The sequence below is a fragment of the Melopsittacus undulatus genome, chromosome 4, assembly GCF_012275295.1.
Source record: "Melopsittacus undulatus isolate bMelUnd1 chromosome 4, bMelUnd1.mat.Z, whole genome shotgun sequence".
Taxonomy (NCBI): Eukaryota; Metazoa; Chordata; class Aves; order Psittaciformes; family Psittaculidae; genus Melopsittacus; species Melopsittacus undulatus.
The window spans coordinates 22,559,672-22,577,991 of record NC_047530.1 but is presented as its reverse complement, the minus strand read 5'-3'; the positions used below and the strand labels follow the sequence as shown (position 1 = coordinate 22,577,991).

Genomic DNA, 18,320 nt, shown 5'->3' with positions numbered 1-18,320 from the left:
TCACACATGGGCACTAAGCTAAAAGTTAACATTGAGTAGTACTTGGCGACTATATTAGTTTGTAATTGGTTATTATTATGTAACTTACCTTTTGTTGTCAGTAAGATATCCAAACATCATTTGTTATCCTGCAGACTAGCCCTGTTTAGGTCATTTGAAACATCTGAGCATTTATATGTTCACTGTCTGGAAAAGATAATTTTAACTTCTGTACGTATTTTTTTATTACCACTTTTGTTACTCTTTATAGAAGGTTAAAATGAAATAGATAATGAGAATGCATTGGTAATTGCTTTAAATTGGAGACCTCTCATTGTCTGAAATGTTTCAACACTAAACTGCACATTCATTTTGACACAGTTTCAAAATGGCTGTGATTTGGGACAGAATTCAGAATTTGAGTATATTTTGTTGCTGTAACCAGGTGAAGGCTTGACTGATCACATGAAGTGCAGAGATCTTTAATTCAGGCTAAATCAGCATGGCTTTTGATATGACTGTCTCTTCAGAATGAATCCTGCCTGCCTTCAGGTGTTTCTGTAGTATCTATTTTATTGTAGTTTCAGAAATACTGTTGTACTAGCAGAAAGTGACTTCAGAAAAATGTAGTATTTTTTCTTCCGTGAAGCAAGATCTGAAGTAGAACCTCAGCTTTGTATAAATCCAAGGGTTTGTCAGAAATGCTTTCTGTGCTTTTGAAATGTCTGTTGGTAGAAAATATTAAAGGCAGGAGTAATTACTATAAATGATTTGTAACAGATCGGATTTTAGATTTTCCACAGCTAGTCAAATACTGACTGACACAGTGGAAATTTGCCTTCAGAGGCAAGGAATGCACATTTGAAGACTTGACACTTTCCATACAGGAAGAATAAAAATGTTGCTTGTTCTGGTTTTATCTTGCACATTGAATTCTGAGAAGGCATTATTTCTTAAGATACAGAAACTGAAGAACTGATAGTCAGGTGGTGCACTTTTTGGAGAAAATAGTCTTGAAGACCCCATGCAAGACTGGTAGAAGCAGAGGTTTTTTTCTCACATCCCTACTTTAACACATTGTGTGGCTGACACAGGCATTCTACTGGAGACAACTCTGTTGGCTTTCCTCCAAAGCCTGAGCATTAATTAAAGCACTTGGGGACGCATGGAACACTCTTCATAATGATAGGCAATTGCTTTAAATCATTTGTAATGCAAATGATCTACAACAGCCTCAGATTTTTAGTAGGCCTTGGCACTAATTGGTGAATATTTGCTCACTTTTTTTCGCTGTTCCCAGGCTAATAACCTAAGGAAGCTGATTTATAACAAAGCTGCAGAGGAAGAGATACAGATGCTTTGATATGTGCCCTGATACTTTATTGATACGTTTAGCTATCACCTCTTTGGAGGCAGATGACTAAATAAAACTCGGGTCTAATGTGTTGTAACTAGATTATTTCTCCTGTACCTTTCACAGCAGATTGAGAGGGAAGGAGCTAGAGGTGCTGGAGAGGCTAGTGACCAATTATTTGGGGATTACCTGACTTTAGGGTATTGCTGTTGAGATGAATGCTGTTTTCCTTACAATTTATTAATACCCTGGGGTAAAGTAAAAGCTGGGCAGTGTTGCAGACTTCATTGTGGTAGTTATTGTAATTGGCATCCTGCTGGATTCAGCATTGTGAAGAGATGAGTGCATGACTCTGAAGTTTTCAAGACTCCAAAAACTTAGAAACAAAACAGAAAGAAAATTCTAGCCAGCAGTCCTGATGTCTGAGCAGTGAGGTGTTTTCTACTAGTGCTTTGGGAGCTAAGTCTGAGAAGAGGGTCAGCTGACACTTGTAGCTGGAGTAGCATTCTCCTCTCCAAATTCTGACATACCAGAGGATAAGAGGGGATAAGAGGACTTGAATTTCAGTATATGTAACCAGGAAGTAACTTGGAAGTGAACATGCAGTGTGATGAAACTGTCACTGGCAATTCCTAATTTCTTAACCTTGAACAATATTTCTGAATTACAACTGCCTTACTTTTAAAGCAAGCTTAAGATGAATGGCATACAGCATTGTAGCTTGAAAGACCCAGTGCATCTTGTGGCCTCATTTTTTTCCCATCCTTGTCATTACTAGGTAATATGAAGGCTGCAAAGAATTTGTCCCAAAGAGAGTATTTCATATTATACAGCTGGCAGCTTACTGACCATACTGCTAAGACAGCACTGTATGCCTTCCTTCAAAGCCTGAACCTCAAATTTAGAGAATTTAAGGTTCGTGGTCAAGATATGAGGTGCTCTTCAAACTGTAATACCTCTTTCTTCAGAGAACACCATGTGTTATTTATTGTCTCCTACATGTACAGGTTGATTAATAGTAGTCTTTTTGTTTGGGCGTCTCTGGACTTGTTAAAGATCACGATACTGTTGTTTTCTATTTGTGCCTGTGAAGTCCCTTTGTTACCAGATGTAGACTGGGATTTGACAGCTTGCCCAGCTTACACTGATTTCTTTTAGCATGGATACATTCTGAAAACAAAGCATTTCACTGTGGTAATAGAGCTATCACCGTTCTCTTGCAAAGTGCAGTTGGTGGGTTTATTAATGCATTTTTTAATGTTAAAACCTGTACAAGTTACATAAGTGCTTTATAGAGGTGCTTTGGCACACAGCCCTGAATTACTCAGGTTCTGTACATCAATGAGAGTAACACTGAAAACTAATGGTAAGAGTATGATCACTTCATAGATGTCAAGTACTATAGTGAGGATGCTTTTTAAGGGGAGTGTAGGATAGTTACTGCTCTTTGCATAGAAGAGGTCTGTTAAGAGTTCATGTTCTTTGATAAATAAGTAATAGAAGGAAAAGTTTGCTTTTTTTCTATGCAGTAGTTTGTTGTTGGTCCATCATGCTCTTCTTTCTGCCTCTGCCTGAACCCAAACCCCCTCACAGCCTGACAGAAATGTCCGCTTACGCAGCTAGCCCTGCTTCAGTTTGTACTACATCCTTCTCCAGTGTTCGGCTGCGACATCAGAAGTCGATGTCCATGTCAGCCTCTGTGCACACGAAGATGATGTTGCCTCCAATAGACAATGGCGCAGATAACTTCAGGCCTATGTAAGAACCTGAAATCGTTGTGAAACTAACTTATACCCACTGCTTCTTAACTTTGTGCTGTGGAATTTTAGTCCTAGATTGTTCTAGTTTATATTGCCCACAAGATGTGTGTTTCCTCATTTTTTTTAGTCTTGTTTACATTTGTTTTGTGGTGTGTCAGGCTGTCGGTGACATAATCCTGCAATAATGAACTTTAATTTTTTCCTAGTGTTAGGAGTATTGGACATTCCCTATTGTCAGAGTTTGTGGGAGACTTTAACTGTGTATCCTGAAGGACTTTGCTACTTGGAGCAGTTCACTTGTAGAGAATTTTGTATAGGATACTTTCAAATTAGCAAGATTTTAAAAGTTATATATATAATGTGGAGGGAGAGACACTAAAGTTACTTACTGCTTCTCTTTCCTGGGAGGAAACTTGACTTGTGTATTCTTTTATGAGTCTTCTCAGTGAAACAAACTGTATGCCTAGTATATCTGATCTTTTCCAAGATACTCTTGTTGCTTTTTTTCTGACTTTGTAGGTTTCTGTTTCGGCAGCCTTTTAATCCTAACTTCTTACAAGTTTCGATTCCATACAGTGCTGTAATAATGTTGATATTTCCAACCCTGGCCTATATCAAAGTGTCTGCTTATGCTTTACTGTAGAACATAGTGTTTTGTGTTTCCTGCAGAACTGTAGTGCTTCTTGTGAAGAATTTCTAGCATTGTTTTGTTTTCTGCTCTAGCACTATTCCCGATCAAAGAACTCCTGTTGCTTCAACTCACAGCATTAGCAGCGCAACCACACCTGACCGTATTCGTTTCCCCAGAGGAACAGCTAGTCGGAGCACTTTCCACGGCCAGCTCAGAGAGCGACGTACTGCTACCTACAACGGACCGCCAGCCTCCCCCAGTCTGTCCCATGAAGCAACACCACTCTCACAGACTCGAAGCAGGGGATCCACTAATCTATTTAGTAAACTAACTTCAAAACTCACAAGAAGGTTAGTCTCGTAAAATGGTAATGCAACATTTCATTTTATTGGGTAGTAGAAGTACCTAGTGGCTCATTGCTTGGGTGGTTTTGTCTGTATTCTCTGATTAATGGCTTAACAGTTTCTGCAACTTAAAATGCACTAGCTTATTATTTTTTGTGGTTCTTTTTGGTTACAGAAGCCATGTTTTTAGCAGTTGCATCAAACAGGATAAAAAGTGGGGCTGTTTGGTCTGTGCTGTTCCTTCTGTGCTCTTCATCCTCATGTCTGAGATAAAAATGCTGCAGAGCTGAAACATTTTGGCTCAGTTCAAAAGTGTCTCACTCTGCATGGTCTGTCAGTAGGCAGCATAAATTAGGATCCCAGTCTTGATATTTATTGTAGTGTTAGAAGCTCAGGTTTTGTTTTCCAGTCACTTAGCTATTGGCATTTCCAGAATAATCTTGCTGGCAACACATGAATAGAAATACTGCAGGTGAAAGGGACAGGAGACAAAAGTTTCTTTTGGCAGTAGCGCTAGCATAGGTCACTGTAGATAATGCAGGCTTGTGGTTTCAGTCTAGGCAGGAGTCTGATTAAACCTCTGAAAAACTTCCTCCTATTTTGACCTTTAGTTTATGTGCGGATTCTGGTCTTGGAGTGAAGGTCTGTTGGTCTAGGCAAAGCCTAGCTTAAGCAGGCTTTGTTCCTGCACTAACAGGCTTTTTTTTCTAGTTGGACATCTCATTTCAAACCCATGTATGATTTAAATTAGTTCCTACAAACTCTAAAATGGAAAACCAATTATTTTCCTTCTATATTTAAAACCTGTTGGTTCACATACCACATACTTCAGACCACTCTGATAACCACAACTTCTGTTTGCAGAAGTGGGGTTTATTTTTGCCTTAAGATAATCTCCATGCTTTTGTACTCTCTGTATCATGTGAAATTTTTTTGGAGTATATCATTTTGATCTTGGCCAGGATGCTTTTGTGTTAGTCTTATATCACATCAGCACCAAGCCGTTTCCTTCCTGTCTGTTCTGTGACTATACATGCTTCTCTCTTAGCCTTCCTCTTCATAGTCTCCCATTCCTACAAAATAATGACAAACCAGACTTCAGTTTTTCATAACTGATTTCAGTTTAGTGAGTGAATTTCTGTAAAAATGTAGTTGTTTCTGTGAAAAACTAAACGGTGACAGCTTAGCCTTTTGGTAAAGGTTTTACCCTGCTGAGCTCTCTGCCAGCTAACACTTCCTTGGGAAACACTGTACTGTATGAAATTCCCCCTTTCCTCCCCCCTCTCCCAATTCTTTTTCAGTTAAGAGAAAGATAACAGATTAATTTGGAAATTTTTTTATGACTTAAGTCATCTGCTTTTTGTCAAGTGAAGTCTTAATCAGACACATCGTTTTGGCACATTTCTTTCTGTACTTTTGTTTGTAATATCCTTACTTAATTTTCCATCTGACGTGCCAAATGTGGACGCTCAAAATGTCAATATGCAAGCTTTTCACTTGGTTTTTTAGGCAGCATTCAAACTTCTATCATTACCTCCGAGTTTCAACTTTCACAGTGCAGTGTGGTTTTCTCAAAGCTTTTCCCAACTTCTTTTGACAATAGTTCCATCTGTAATTGATTAAATAGCATGCAGTTGTAACACAATAGCACTGTTACAGATTGTCATGGTTTAAGCCCAGCCAGTAACTCAGCACCACACAGCCACTCGCTCACCCCTTCTTCACCCCTCCCCAGTTGAAAGAATGTAAACCCCAAGGGTTGAGATAAGAGCAGTCCAATAACTAAAATAAAGTAGAATATAACGGTAATAGAAATAATACCAACAATAATAGTAATAATAATAACAGGAAACAACAAAAAAATAAAGCTCAGAAAACATAAGTGATGCACAATACAATTGTTCACCACCCGCCGACCAATACCCAGACCAGCCCAACCAGCAAGCTGGACCTTCTGGGTAACTCTCCCTAGTTCATATACTGGGCACAATATGCTGTGCTATGGAATACTCCTTTGGGTAGTTCGGGTCAGGTGTCCCAAGAGACAGAAAAGTTCTTGATCAGGGTAAGCCTACTTAGCACAAGTAAAACACTGGTGTGGTATCAGCATTGTTCTCAGACTAAAGCCAAAACACAGCACTGCACCAACTATAGGAAGAAAATTAACTTCATCCCAGCCAACACCAGGACACAGAAGTTTGCACTTGAAGGACCTCTTACAGTTGGGGCTGTGTTGTAAGAGGTGCTGTACGAGCTACTAAGGAGGTGGATGGTGCTGTCAAAAGACATGGTTTTATTTCTTCTCTTTAAAAAAACCAAACAAAACCCTTAACCTGTTAATTTATCCTAGCATTCTCTATGGATAATCAGAATCCTTCTCATTATGAACTACTTATGTTCTGGTGTAGGCAATTCTTACAGTTTCTGCCACTGAATTAACTAAATATTGGAGGCAGTCCTTGGCACAGTGTGGCTGACCTGATGTTATGAAGGAAAGAAGAAACCTAACTCTGAAGATACTCAAGACATAATTATAGTAGAATTATAGATTTTTGTTTTCTATTTGAAATACATTAAGAAAATCCAAACATATTTTTATGTGGCCTTGCAGATTATGAGTTTTAAAGTGTTTTAACACCAGTACGTATCTTAATTCATAATAACTACTGGTGGCATATTTCCCAGGAAAATTAAGTTCCAAAGTAGCAGTGCTGAGAGTTTGACTCTTCATGCCCTGAATCATCTGCCTAATCTCAGAATGCATTGAAGTGTAATTTCCATTGTGCGTTTTAAATGAGATTTTTTTTTTTGCATGTTTCACTCTAAATGGCTTTTTCAATTTATTTTGTACAAAACTTTTTGTTAATTATTATTTTGGCTTAATTTCTTTTAGAAACATGTCATTCAGGTTTATCAAAAGGTAGGATTTATTTATATTTTAAAAAAAGTGGCTCCTGCAATTAACAACAGATTTGGCTTTCTAGCCTTGGTTTTCTAAAACTAAACTTTCTGCTGAGAACTAAATCCTTTCTTGAAAGGAAAGCATAGAATAAATCCATTAACTCCTGACGATACTTAAGAATCTGTGGCACCTGTATAACAAGATGCTAAGCATGCCTTGTGAATTCTTCTTTCTTTGATAGAATTGGTAGTACCAAAGTAATTCTGTTCTCTGTACTAATACACTTAGCATGCTTATGTTTGAAGAATGAGGTGTTTGATAACAATGATGAAAGTATAAACAAAACATAAGGTTACAGGCAAATAAAGGTAAGTGGTGCTGAATTTACATTACATTCTCTTTTTTTTGTGATATTTTATAAAAAAGAATCAGTTTAAGTGTTGTCTGTGGTTGATACAATAGAAAGCAAGCAGCATGGTTGTGAATGAAGACGCAATGGCTGTATATTTTATTTTAAAATGGGATGCATTTGCTGAAGTTAATTGCAGTGGAAGTGTAAAGAGAGCACTTTGGTTATGAAAAAGTATAACATCTATGCAAGTTTATTGCAAAATGTCAGAGTTCGAAAGTCTGGTTCACGTTTCAAGCCCAAATGATTGAATTTAGTTTTACAGTTTGGGAATTAATCAGGTTGCTATTTATCTTGTTAATACATTGCGACTCATGAAAAGTAGTTATACAATTTTGATCCACAGTACATTTTCCAGTAGAATTTTGTAATACTTTGTTTAGTTGTATCATATCTTGGAGATTCCTAAAGGGTGGACTTTAAATTTTCAACCACTGATAAAAATAGGAAGATGGGGTAAAAAAATAAACATCTGTTTTAATTTTCAGAATGCAAGGTTATGCATATGAATGTAATTTGAAGTTCATCAGACCATTTCAAGTAAATACTTAGATTAGTGAGACCTGAGATGTAAATTGCTGTCTGAATTTGGATTTATTGTGTACAGTCCAAGTCTAAAGGTACCCTACCCAATTAAGTGAGTAAATTCTGTGCCATGGTAATAATAATCAGAGCTCTTCCAAACATAACTGTGTTTAGAACTGGTTTTGGTTGGGTTGGTTGGGGTTGTCACAGCTGCCTTGAGAAAAGGAACATACACCAACTCCTGGTTAAGCAAAGAACCCATCCAACACAACATAGAGATGAAACTGAGCAGCAGCATTAGTTTTAATCCGATGTGCATTATATGGGCTGTGGAACGCATATCACTGGTAGGAGGCAGCTTCTGCTTCTCTTAGTCATGTTGCTTTTAAACCAAAGGACTGTGATGTGCGCAACCTCCACAACTGGGCACATGTAAGTTTGTTACACTGCTGCTCTGAAGAAAGATGGAAAATACTAATATGTGTACAGTTTTAAACTAGAAGGTTACTGTTCAAATATGAGACTTTAAAAAGGTAATTTTAAATTTATTTCTTTTAAATTTTCCTTTGACTGGAGGCCAGGAATCTGAATATTGTGGAAATACCTGCTACAGCTTTCATGAATATGTCTTTTGAATAAGAAATTTGCAAAGTCTTACACCACCTACACAGGACTAGGCTATGCTTTTTAAATTCTTAAATTTAAAATTCAAGTATGTAAATGTTTTAAGTGTGCATGGTGTCCCAACCTGATCTGTATATATACAAAATGAAATTGAAGTGCTGGAGGTCTTGGCAATTTCTTCTGGCTTTATATATGATGAATTTTACCTAAGCTTGCTAAGTCTTTGATAGTGAAAGAACTACTGTAACCCAGTAACACATATATATATAGTACTGCAATATCATTCTAACCAGAAGTAGATATCTGTCACTCATTTTTAAATTAGTGAGTTCTAATATAGTACATGGTGCATAGAGGTATAAATATATATATATATATATATATATCATGTACCATGTACCATGTACTGGCCTTGCCAATCTGCATATTGTGGAAGAATGCCTTTTTTTCCTGACAGCAAAAATCACTTAATGTTCTGGATTTTCTTGCAGCATCTTTTCTCCAGTTCCATAAATTGTTCTTATTTTACTGTCTTGCACTTCTTGCTGGTCTTCCATATCTTTCTAGACAGTTTTCTTTGTGTTTATTTGGACTTTTAACACAGAGTATACAAAGATGTAAAGAACAGAAAACACAACATAACCCAGGACAGATGCATGGAAACATTATTATTTTTCAAAACCTTTAAAAAACCATAAAGGAGATAGTATGTAGGCATGATAAATGAGATGTAACTTCCATCTGTATTTTTTCCATTCTGAAAACCAGTGAGCATCTGGTAGGAAAATAATGAAAGTAATGTGTATAAAAATACAAGCCAAAGCAGAAAATTCAGAGCATGAACTAGCAATTTGCCATTTCTGCAGAAGTGAAGATTGTATCAGCAGTGGGGGCTCAGGCCTGCATCTGATTTGCAGACCCACCAAAACAATGCTGAAAAGCACAGTAAGTAACTGTTCCTGAACACCAGTGCTGGGGTGGTCTTTATAGCAGAGCTGAACATAACTGTGTCTGTCATGAATAAAAGGAATATCTAGAGAGACTGGCACAACTCTCATAAGCTTGGTGTGACAGCTTGTATTTGAAGGGTGCATGTCACCACATGCAGTTCCCTGTGCTGATTGAATGGAACATTGGTGTGTAGAAGAAAGCAAGGATTTTCTGAGAAGCTTCCTTGAAGGTGTTTGTTATTTCAAAGTAGCATGTATTTTGAAAATAATTACTTTCTTTGACTTAGAGTACAGTAGTTTAGAAATTGAATAATTTGGCTTAATTTTAGCCTGAAAAGTGTCAAAGCACATAATGAGGGAATTTTCCTCCTGGACTTTTCTGGAGAGATTCCCATCATAATATGACTGTTAGTTGCTGGGGAGATTGGTTATTGGTTTTAAACAAAAATACAAACAAAATGAAACAAACCAACCCCAAGAATCCATAAAAGCTTGCAGCTCTTAACAAAGCTGATGTTTTCTACCTTGTAGGAATACAGGAGGCTTTTTAAAGTTCAAGTACTCTCAGTTTTTCAATTGAGCAGTATCTACAGACTTGTTGCTTGCTTTGCCAGTGAATGAGCCTTTCTCAGATCATCTGAAAGGTGTGGATTTGTTCAGTTGGTACATGTGATTGTCTCTCCCATCCCACTTACCCCCATTCTTGGTCCTGCAGAGTTGTTATAAGGGATGAATGCATAGACTGTATATGCAGACCTTAAATCCTTCTCTGCCTTCTCGCGTATCTACCACAGATCCATAGCACAAGATCTCATGAAAATAGCTACCATTAAAAACCCACTTTAAAGCACTAGAATTAGCTGAGGACTTGCCTGTTCTCTTCTTGTTATCCTCCTTATTCTTTTAGCTTGTGACTGCTGCTCATTAGTCAATGGCAAAACACTTCCTAGCAAAGACCCTTTTGTGCCATGTGCTGAGCAGTACCTCATAGATCAGGGTTCTGATGGGATGCTGTTGTGACAAGCACCTCATAGCTGAGTGACTTAACACTTTCTTAATTAGATTTCCATTGCAATAGCAGTGTAAATTTTGAATGAGGAGGAGTCTCCACAGCCTAAACAGCAAGTGCTGCCACCATGCTCTTCACAGGGCTAGCACAGTGTCTCTTCCCTTGTGACAGGGACTGCACGAATTCCATTTACAAGCCTGTTCCTTCACTGTAACCCTCAAAAGGAAGGAAAGGAGGAAATTAAACTTTTTAACACCACCCACACACTGATATAAATACCACTGTGCATCAAAAAAATCAACTCTTACACTGCTATCCCTAGACACCTGTTAGCCAAACTGCTGTAATAATTTACATTAAGTGAAGCCATGAACTAGCCTAGAGTAGTCTTGATAAGAGCCTTACAAAGGCAGCTTCCCTCTGAGCAGAATTGATGCCAAGATGTCACACTGTGGTACTACAATAATGGGAAGGTAGAGGAAGATGATTTTGCCCGTAATTCTGCTTGATCCTGGGTTTTTAAAAAATTGTAGTGATCAGCAGTGTAGCTTTAAGCAATGCAAGAAGACAGAAGGCTTAAGCTTACTCTTTGATGTGGAAGACTAGAAGATGCGTCAGCATGGAAATAGATAGGATGGAGTTAAAACAGCTTGACAGATCTTGGTTTTGCCTCTAAATTTTTGTTAAAATGTGTATGCCTATTACTCTTTTGTGTCAAGGTATTTGGTATTGTTTAAACACTAATACTTTCGACCTGATGCACGTGCAAACACACAGGGTGACCAGATTTGTCTCTAAATAGGGTAGTTATTTCTCTTTTAAGGAGGTACTTACTAAATAATACAGTAATTTCAAAATGCTGTGTAACTTTAGTTTCATGTTTTATGCTTTTAGAAGTTCCACTTCATTCATGTGAGTTGTACAGTATTAATATATATATAAATACACTGTGAAAATTAGTTATGGTCTTTTTAAATTATAGTTTATAGACTTCCGTTTGGTTTGACAGTATGTTAGATTCTGAATTTGGTCTAACTGACAAAGTTCTTTACATCTTCGTTGCTTTGTATTTTAACACACCTTTAGTATGATTGCAGTATCTTTTAGCAACTACTCAGATATTGTATATTGTAGTGTAAGATTTGTCTTCTCTTTCCCACTTCCTTTTGCTTCTGCATTCTTTTCAATGAGGCTCCCGACTGAATATGAGAGGAACGGGAGATTTGAGGGCTCAAGGTGAGGGTAAATTTTTTGTTTAAAATGTTACTTAGATGAGTTTGAACCTTTCTCCCTTTGGTTATGTGGCATAGCAGCTTCAGGCAGCAGCTTTTGTTTCGTGTAAGGCTTTGAAACTAAACAAAGAAGCATTTCTGTCTGCACAACAACTGTTAAAGCACTGACTTCATCCTAAACTTTCATCTTCCTGTTGCCTTTTCCCTTGTGTGGTTTGGATTTTTTTGCATTTTAGTCGTTGTAATTTGCTGTTGTCTTGTAGCTGTGTGGGTAAGTGGCCTCTAGTGAGGCTGCAGATGTGCGGGATAACCACTGAAGGGTGATATTTCTCATCTCCAAAATCACCAGACAGTATTCTTCATGTTACATTCTACTTCCAAAATCTGTATATCAAATAATACAAGAAATAATCAAGCTCGTGCAGGTTCTGCCAACTGTTTTCAAGTAGAAAAAGCTTTCAGAAATAAAGTGAGCATTGAATAGAAGTTGGTGCTTCCCCAGCCCCCTTACAGCCTTATTAAATTTAAACCTTAAAGTTAAAACAAAGTACTCCCTAATTTACTTGCTGAATTTCATAACATCTGGCAAATCATGTAGCTGGATTTGACAACATAATCCTGGGACTCTTGCAGTTAGTGGAAACCTTTTTAATAGAAGGTTAAACTAGGAAATAGGCTATATTTGAGAAATATATTTATTTAGTTTTGACCTTGTTGTCACTCTTTATTTAACTTTTTCATAATTGCCTGCTTAATAGTGGTAGAAGAAAAGCACTGTGTAACCAGAAATTCATTGTCAACTATTTTAAAGAGCAGCTTGTCTTAATACTGAAACTTTGAAGTGCAACATGACACCTTAACTGTATGGTTTGGGATCAGTCAGGTATCTTCAGAAAATATTTAAGCATAATAGTCAATATATTCTCTCTTTTTCCCCTGGGTGTCCAAATGTAGTTCCTTATTCTTTAGCTGCGTGCACCCTGGTCCTGCTGTGCTTCCTCCTGCTTGCGGCTAGCTACTGTGGGACTCCATCGGCCTGCCCTGTGCTTGGTCTGTATGCTGGTGCACAGGAAGAGGTGCAGAGGAACACCCAGGATCTTTCTGCACAGGCTTTTTCCCATTGCTTATGATTGGGCACCTCCCATGGGCTGGCACTCCCACAACTTGGGCTGAGCACCTTTTTGCCACAAGTCGCCATTATTTCAATGTTCCAGAAACTTCTAACACAAAGCTGGTGTTCCAGCTGCTCGCACGGCCTGAGAACAGGAGTTTGAGCAGAACCTGCGTTAAAATCGAGTTGTAGGTCATGGATGTAGTTTTACTTCCACAAGGTCATTTCCCTCATGCTCTTGACTCCAGTGACTTCCAGTTGTGTCACATGTCGTAGCGTACCTTTGTTTCAGCCCCAACAGCTGATGCTTTACCTTGACTGTGTGTTTGTACAGCAGCTAGGAAAGCAGGGCACTGCTCACAGCCGGAGCCTCTAGATGCTGCTCTAATACTGGTAGTGTGCATTGAGTGTTAGTGTGCTTCAGTAACATGAAATGTGGAGAAGGTGGTTGGCCCTGCTGACTGTGAAATCCCTGTCTTTCAGCCGCAATGTAGCTGTGGATCAGAAGGATGAGAACAAGGAAGCCAAGCCTCGGTCTCTGCGTTTTACCTGGAGCATGAAAACCACCAGCTCCATGGATCCTAATGAAATTATGAGGGAAATACGAAAGGTCTTGGACGCCAATAATTGTGACTATGAACAAAGAGAGCGTTTCTTGCTTTTCTGTGTCCATGGAGATGGGCATGCGGAAAACCTTGTACAGTGGGAGATGGAGGTGTGTAAACTGCCAAGACTGTCCCTGAATGGAGTTCGCTTTAAGCGGATATCGGGAACATCCATAGCTTTCAAAAACATTGCTTCCAAAATTGCCAATGAGTTAAAGCTGTAACAAGAAAAATAGTGAAGTTGGAAATTAGTTAGCAGTTTCAAGTGTTTTTGAGAATTCCGATGGAAATGTATAGAATAACATTTAGGCAATAACTTCTGCATCCTTCTGAATAGCGATATTAAAAAAAAAAGCTGCTGAGCTGGGAGGGAGAGTTGAACTTTTTTATAAGTGCACTACAGCATTAAAGTTGCCTACTATGTAAAATATTACCCCTTCTGCTTTATTTCCATTGCTCCTAAGTCTTTGACAACAAATTGAAACACAGAATATATTCATTTAAATATGCCTCCTGTTTGTGTGGATGTGTGAATGTACAGTATGTGTGTATAATATATAAAGTATTATATGTAAGCAATTCATTTACTACATCGAGCTGTACCAGTACCTCTTTTTGGGCTAATTTTGGTGCTAAAAATTGAAATGGCCAAGGAGGAAACACTTGAGTTAAATACTTAAAATAACTGAAGCGATAACCAGTAAATGCAGGTTTACAGTTCACTGCTGTGTTCAGAAAAAAAAAGTGTGTGAAGGGTTTGGATTTACGGTTGTGAACATTATTAGTCCTGTTTTCTAAGTAGATCTCATGAGATTATTAAAAAGTCACTTTTACTGAGTAAGTCTTGCATTATATTTTGCCCACCTATTTATTATTTAAGTCTGAATCAAATTTTAAAAATGTAGTTGATTTGTGCATTAAAATTTGGGTAAAGACCTCCATTCTTCTGCTTCTGCTAAACTACTAAAATGGTATCTTTGTCCTTTTGGCTTATGAGTATTGATTGCAGCTAAGAACACTTTTCTGTTATTCACCATTCCTCTACAGAATGAGGCAGTCTTAAAAGGATGTGCTAAATGCTAAATAGTGATTTTTCTTTCAGACCAAGTTCTCCACGTTAGATTAGGTGAGACTGATACAAAATACAAAAGGGTTCTCAGATAGCAACCATATTTTGATGCAAGTCACCACATGTGAGTTGATGCCATTCTGAGGTATTGCTGCACATGTGGCGGTACTCTCCTTTGTGTTCTGGACACGTGCAGTATTGAAACCCAAAAGTGGGAATCAAATTGACTACTCATCTCTGTTGTAACATCCAGCTTGCTACACAACAGCCATAGGCAGTATAGTTAAATCTTGCAGCTCTCTTCCAGTATGCTTCCACTTGGCTCTGGTTGTATTGCTTTTGATGGCTTTGTGCCAGTTGTGTCTCCAGCTGCTGCTGCAGGGGGAGCCCACTCTTGCTCTTTTAACGTGGAAACACTCATTTAATGAACTCTCCGATGGTCAGCTAGCTTTCTGTAGGGTGTGAAACTGCTCTGGGATGGTCCCCACACTTCAGCCATCATTGCGGTGAGCTGGATTTGATTTTGCAAACTAGAATTAAGAGATTTCTTCATGCATTGTTTCCTACTGATGTTCAGTTTTTCATCAAGAACTTATGTTGATAATATCCTGCATTATCTGCTTGACTTTTTGTATTAATGTTTTATGGTTATATTTCAGTGAAGCACTTAAGCATGTACTTAACATGTGCTTTAAACTGGAGCCTAAATTTTCATTTTAAATTTGCAGCAAGCTAGTAGTTATTCATAGTGCACAGTTCAGATTTGAACCCAGGTGAAAAATGCAAAATCTTGTATTTTTCAAGTTAGTTCTTGTGGTCTGTAGTCTGTGAAGGCAGCAGACTTCCCCTCTCTTTCCCCATAAACACTGATACTGATTATGCTAGTAATTTTAGTTGTTAAATGTAGTAAATATTCCTGAAATTCGCATTTTATTCTGTGTGTATTCTGTATCATGCTGTGGGTTGAGAACTCCAGGTGCTGCTGGAGTTTATTTGTCTGTCAGTGCTCTGCCCATGCCTGTGCTGCTCTGTGACTTTTTCCCCCATGAAAACTCCATTTTGTAACAGCAGTAAGACATTTCAGGGCAGTCATTGTACTTCCTCATGTGACTGGTCTTTCAGTTTGGTCTCTTTTAGCCTTGTAAGAATGTTTTAACCTTTGGTGCAAACAATGGGCTCCTGTTCCAGGAATAACTGAAAACAAAAGTAGTGTCAATACCAACACTGCAAATCCTGTAAGTAATTACCTGTGCACAGAAGCCATGTTCAGGGTGTTAATTGCCAGTTGCTGGGAGTTCATCTTCACCTACAAGTTCCTTTAGCACCTTGCGGTGGTTGTGGCTTAGCAGGTAAGATATTGCAGAAAAATAAAAGCTTTTGCTTGGGTTTTGCTCATGTGCATTAAGCACATGGAACTGTGTGTTCTGAGATTGGGATGCGAAATTCATGCAGAGTGGCCATGGTTATAGTTGCCGTGGGAACTGCAGCATTGAATTTCAAGGCATTGAAATGTTGCAGTTCTCATCCCATTAATACCCTTATGTTACCGTTTAATAATACCCTCATGAAATCCAGGACATAAACCCAAAATATTCATACAGTTCGTGTTTCCTTGTAGTTGCTGATTGCATTGAATGTGTTAGGTGAGTAAAAATAGATAATTAAATATGTCGCCATGAAAATAATTCTGGTGAAACACATGGGCATGTAAAACCGTAGTAGTAAATGCCAGTACATAGAAGTAAAATGCTACTGGTGCTAACAGTCACAGAGTTTTCAGTCACTTGCCTACTTCAAAGTAAAGTCATGTTTGCTTGGTGGTCTTTCTTACCCAAGACTTCAGCTCAGCGTGAGCACTGTAATCAACTACAAACAGCAGTCTTTCTAAGCACAGAATTATTTCCACCCCCCAGCTTATGCAGCCAGAACACATGAAATTAAGTGCTTTCACACTTGTTTCCGTTTCAGTAGGAAAAACAACAGGAGCCCGATGGGAGCTTGGAGTCATATGTTTTAATTGTCCTGTGCCAAAGGAGCAGGGGCTGGTGGTGTGGTGTACGCCCTGAAAAGGCAGAGGCTGCCAGGCAGGGTCAGATGGATGGAGGGATGGATGGCACCGAGCTGGCTGCAAGGCAACGAGGGACGTTGCAGTGTCTGCGATGGCCACAGGATGTCTCTCAAATGCAGAAATACGGCTCTGGTTGGTGCTCGTCTGAAGTGTTTTTAGAAAACAGCTCCAAAGATGGCTTGCTGCATGCAGAACAGCAGTTTCACATCGGTTATAGGTGTTACCATCTCCTTGGACAACTCTGACTTGTTAAAAGCATTAGAGGGGGAACACACTGCAAGATACTGATGAAAGCTGCAAATTTTTCAGTTTGAAAAATAACTTTCTGGTATGATTTTGTTTCAGAGGTGTAGTTAGATGGTCTTTAGCTTGCCATGGAAAACCTGTAAGGCTGCAAAACCCTTTTCCACTTCATTGTCAAGCCTTGTTCCATCTCCTTTCCTAGAAATGACCGTGTTTCATGGCAGGCTTTCCTGCTGAGGAGAGCAAAAATAATACTGAATATTTAAAATAATTTCCAGCTTTTTGAAGAATAAGAATCTTTGTGTTCCTGTTCGGAAATTTAATTACTGAAGCTATTTTGGTGTTCATCCTTTAGTAATCAGTCCAATCAAGACTCTAAATTGCAGCCAGCCTGTTCTAAAATAATCTGGGATCACTTGCCATTTATATTTCTCTGTATTAAGCCCTCTAAAGCTTTATGGCTGGCATTTTCCATGCTTGCAGTCTGTTTTAATCTTCAGACAAATCTTGGTGCTTGTGCTTTGAGTAGGCAAGAAGTGAAACTTCCTTATTTGCTCAGGATTTTTTTCAAATCACATATTTTTCCTGCAGCTTTCACTTTTATTGTAATCAAAGCTTTGTCATTGGGGGGTAATAGCAACTGGTACCAACATTTATTGCTAGGATTTGGCAAGTGGTAATGGAGGAGCTGCTTATTTTGGTCAATTTCAGACTTTGTGCTCTTTCTACGAAGGAGCCCTGCAGCTTGTCCCCTCCTTTCTGGAGTCCTGTTGCCATCAGCTGCTGCCAAGCCCTTCCGTGCTCCTTCCAAGTCGATGCTCTGAAGCACTGGTTGCAGTGGGAGCCATGGCAAGTGCAGGGCTTATTGCTTCATGTGTGGCTGTGCGGTGGGAGCAGCAAAAGCAAAATGTTGCTGTTGGGAGGTTCTGTTCCTCATCACCAATCTGGGAGCAGCCACTATAGCAAATGTTGTTGGGTCATGTATAAGTATTTTAGTGGTTTTATCTAACCCTTTATGAATCTCTTTATCCCTGGCATCTAAAGCTTGTTGCTTTCTCCTTATCTCCAGAGATGAGCCTTGGCTGAACTCTTCTGGCCGAATGCTTCTTTGAGCTCAAGTCTTGATTCAAGGGACAGTCCCTTTTTGAGATCTGTGGTGTCAAGAGCTCCATGAATCTCTCCAGACTGGGTCTGTGAGTGCTCTTATAGCTGGGGAAAGAGTACAGGTGCTCCAGGGCCCTTGGAGCATATCAGTGCTGGTTTGTGGTACACTGCATGGCAGATGCAAAGGGATCAGCTCAGTATTCCTGAAGTGATTCTTCAGGCCTGGATGACAGTAGTGCAAGTGAGCCCAAGACTGTAATGAGTGGTTGAATTTAGAGCAATCACTAGGATGAGAAGGAAGGAAACTCATCTGCTCTGAATGATTTTGGTTCCTAGGTACTTTACAGATGTCTTGTCATGGGATCAAGGACGTTACCACAATGCGTACTTGGCTAGGTGTA

At 38.8% G+C, this 18,320-nt stretch overlaps 1 protein-coding gene across 11 annotated transcripts in view; it reads left to right on the top strand.

Annotated features, from left to right (window-relative positions):
• Window positions 1–14,376, top strand: part of MARK3 (microtubule affinity regulating kinase 3) — a 62,163-nt gene extending 47,787 nt beyond the window's left edge. For 2 of the 11 annotated variants that reach the window (XM_031049351.2, XM_013129159.3), the window contains 5 exons: window positions 2,927–3,091; window positions 3,817–4,074; window positions 6,962–6,988; window positions 11,679–11,723; window positions 13,314–14,376. In XM_031049351.2, coding sequence (XP_030905211.1) covers window positions 2,927–3,091; window positions 3,817–4,074; window positions 6,962–6,988; window positions 11,679–11,723; window positions 13,314–13,659 — 841 coding nt within the window. In that variant the 3' untranslated portion in view covers window positions 13,660–14,376. The remainder of the gene's footprint in view (window positions 1–2,926; window positions 3,092–3,816; window positions 4,075–6,961; window positions 6,989–11,678; window positions 11,724–13,313) is intronic. The other 9 variants (XM_031049354.2, XM_005149570.3, XM_031049355.2 and 6 more) reach the window with 6 other exon arrangements.
• The last annotated feature ends 3,944 nt before the right edge of the window (window positions 14,377–18,320 follow it).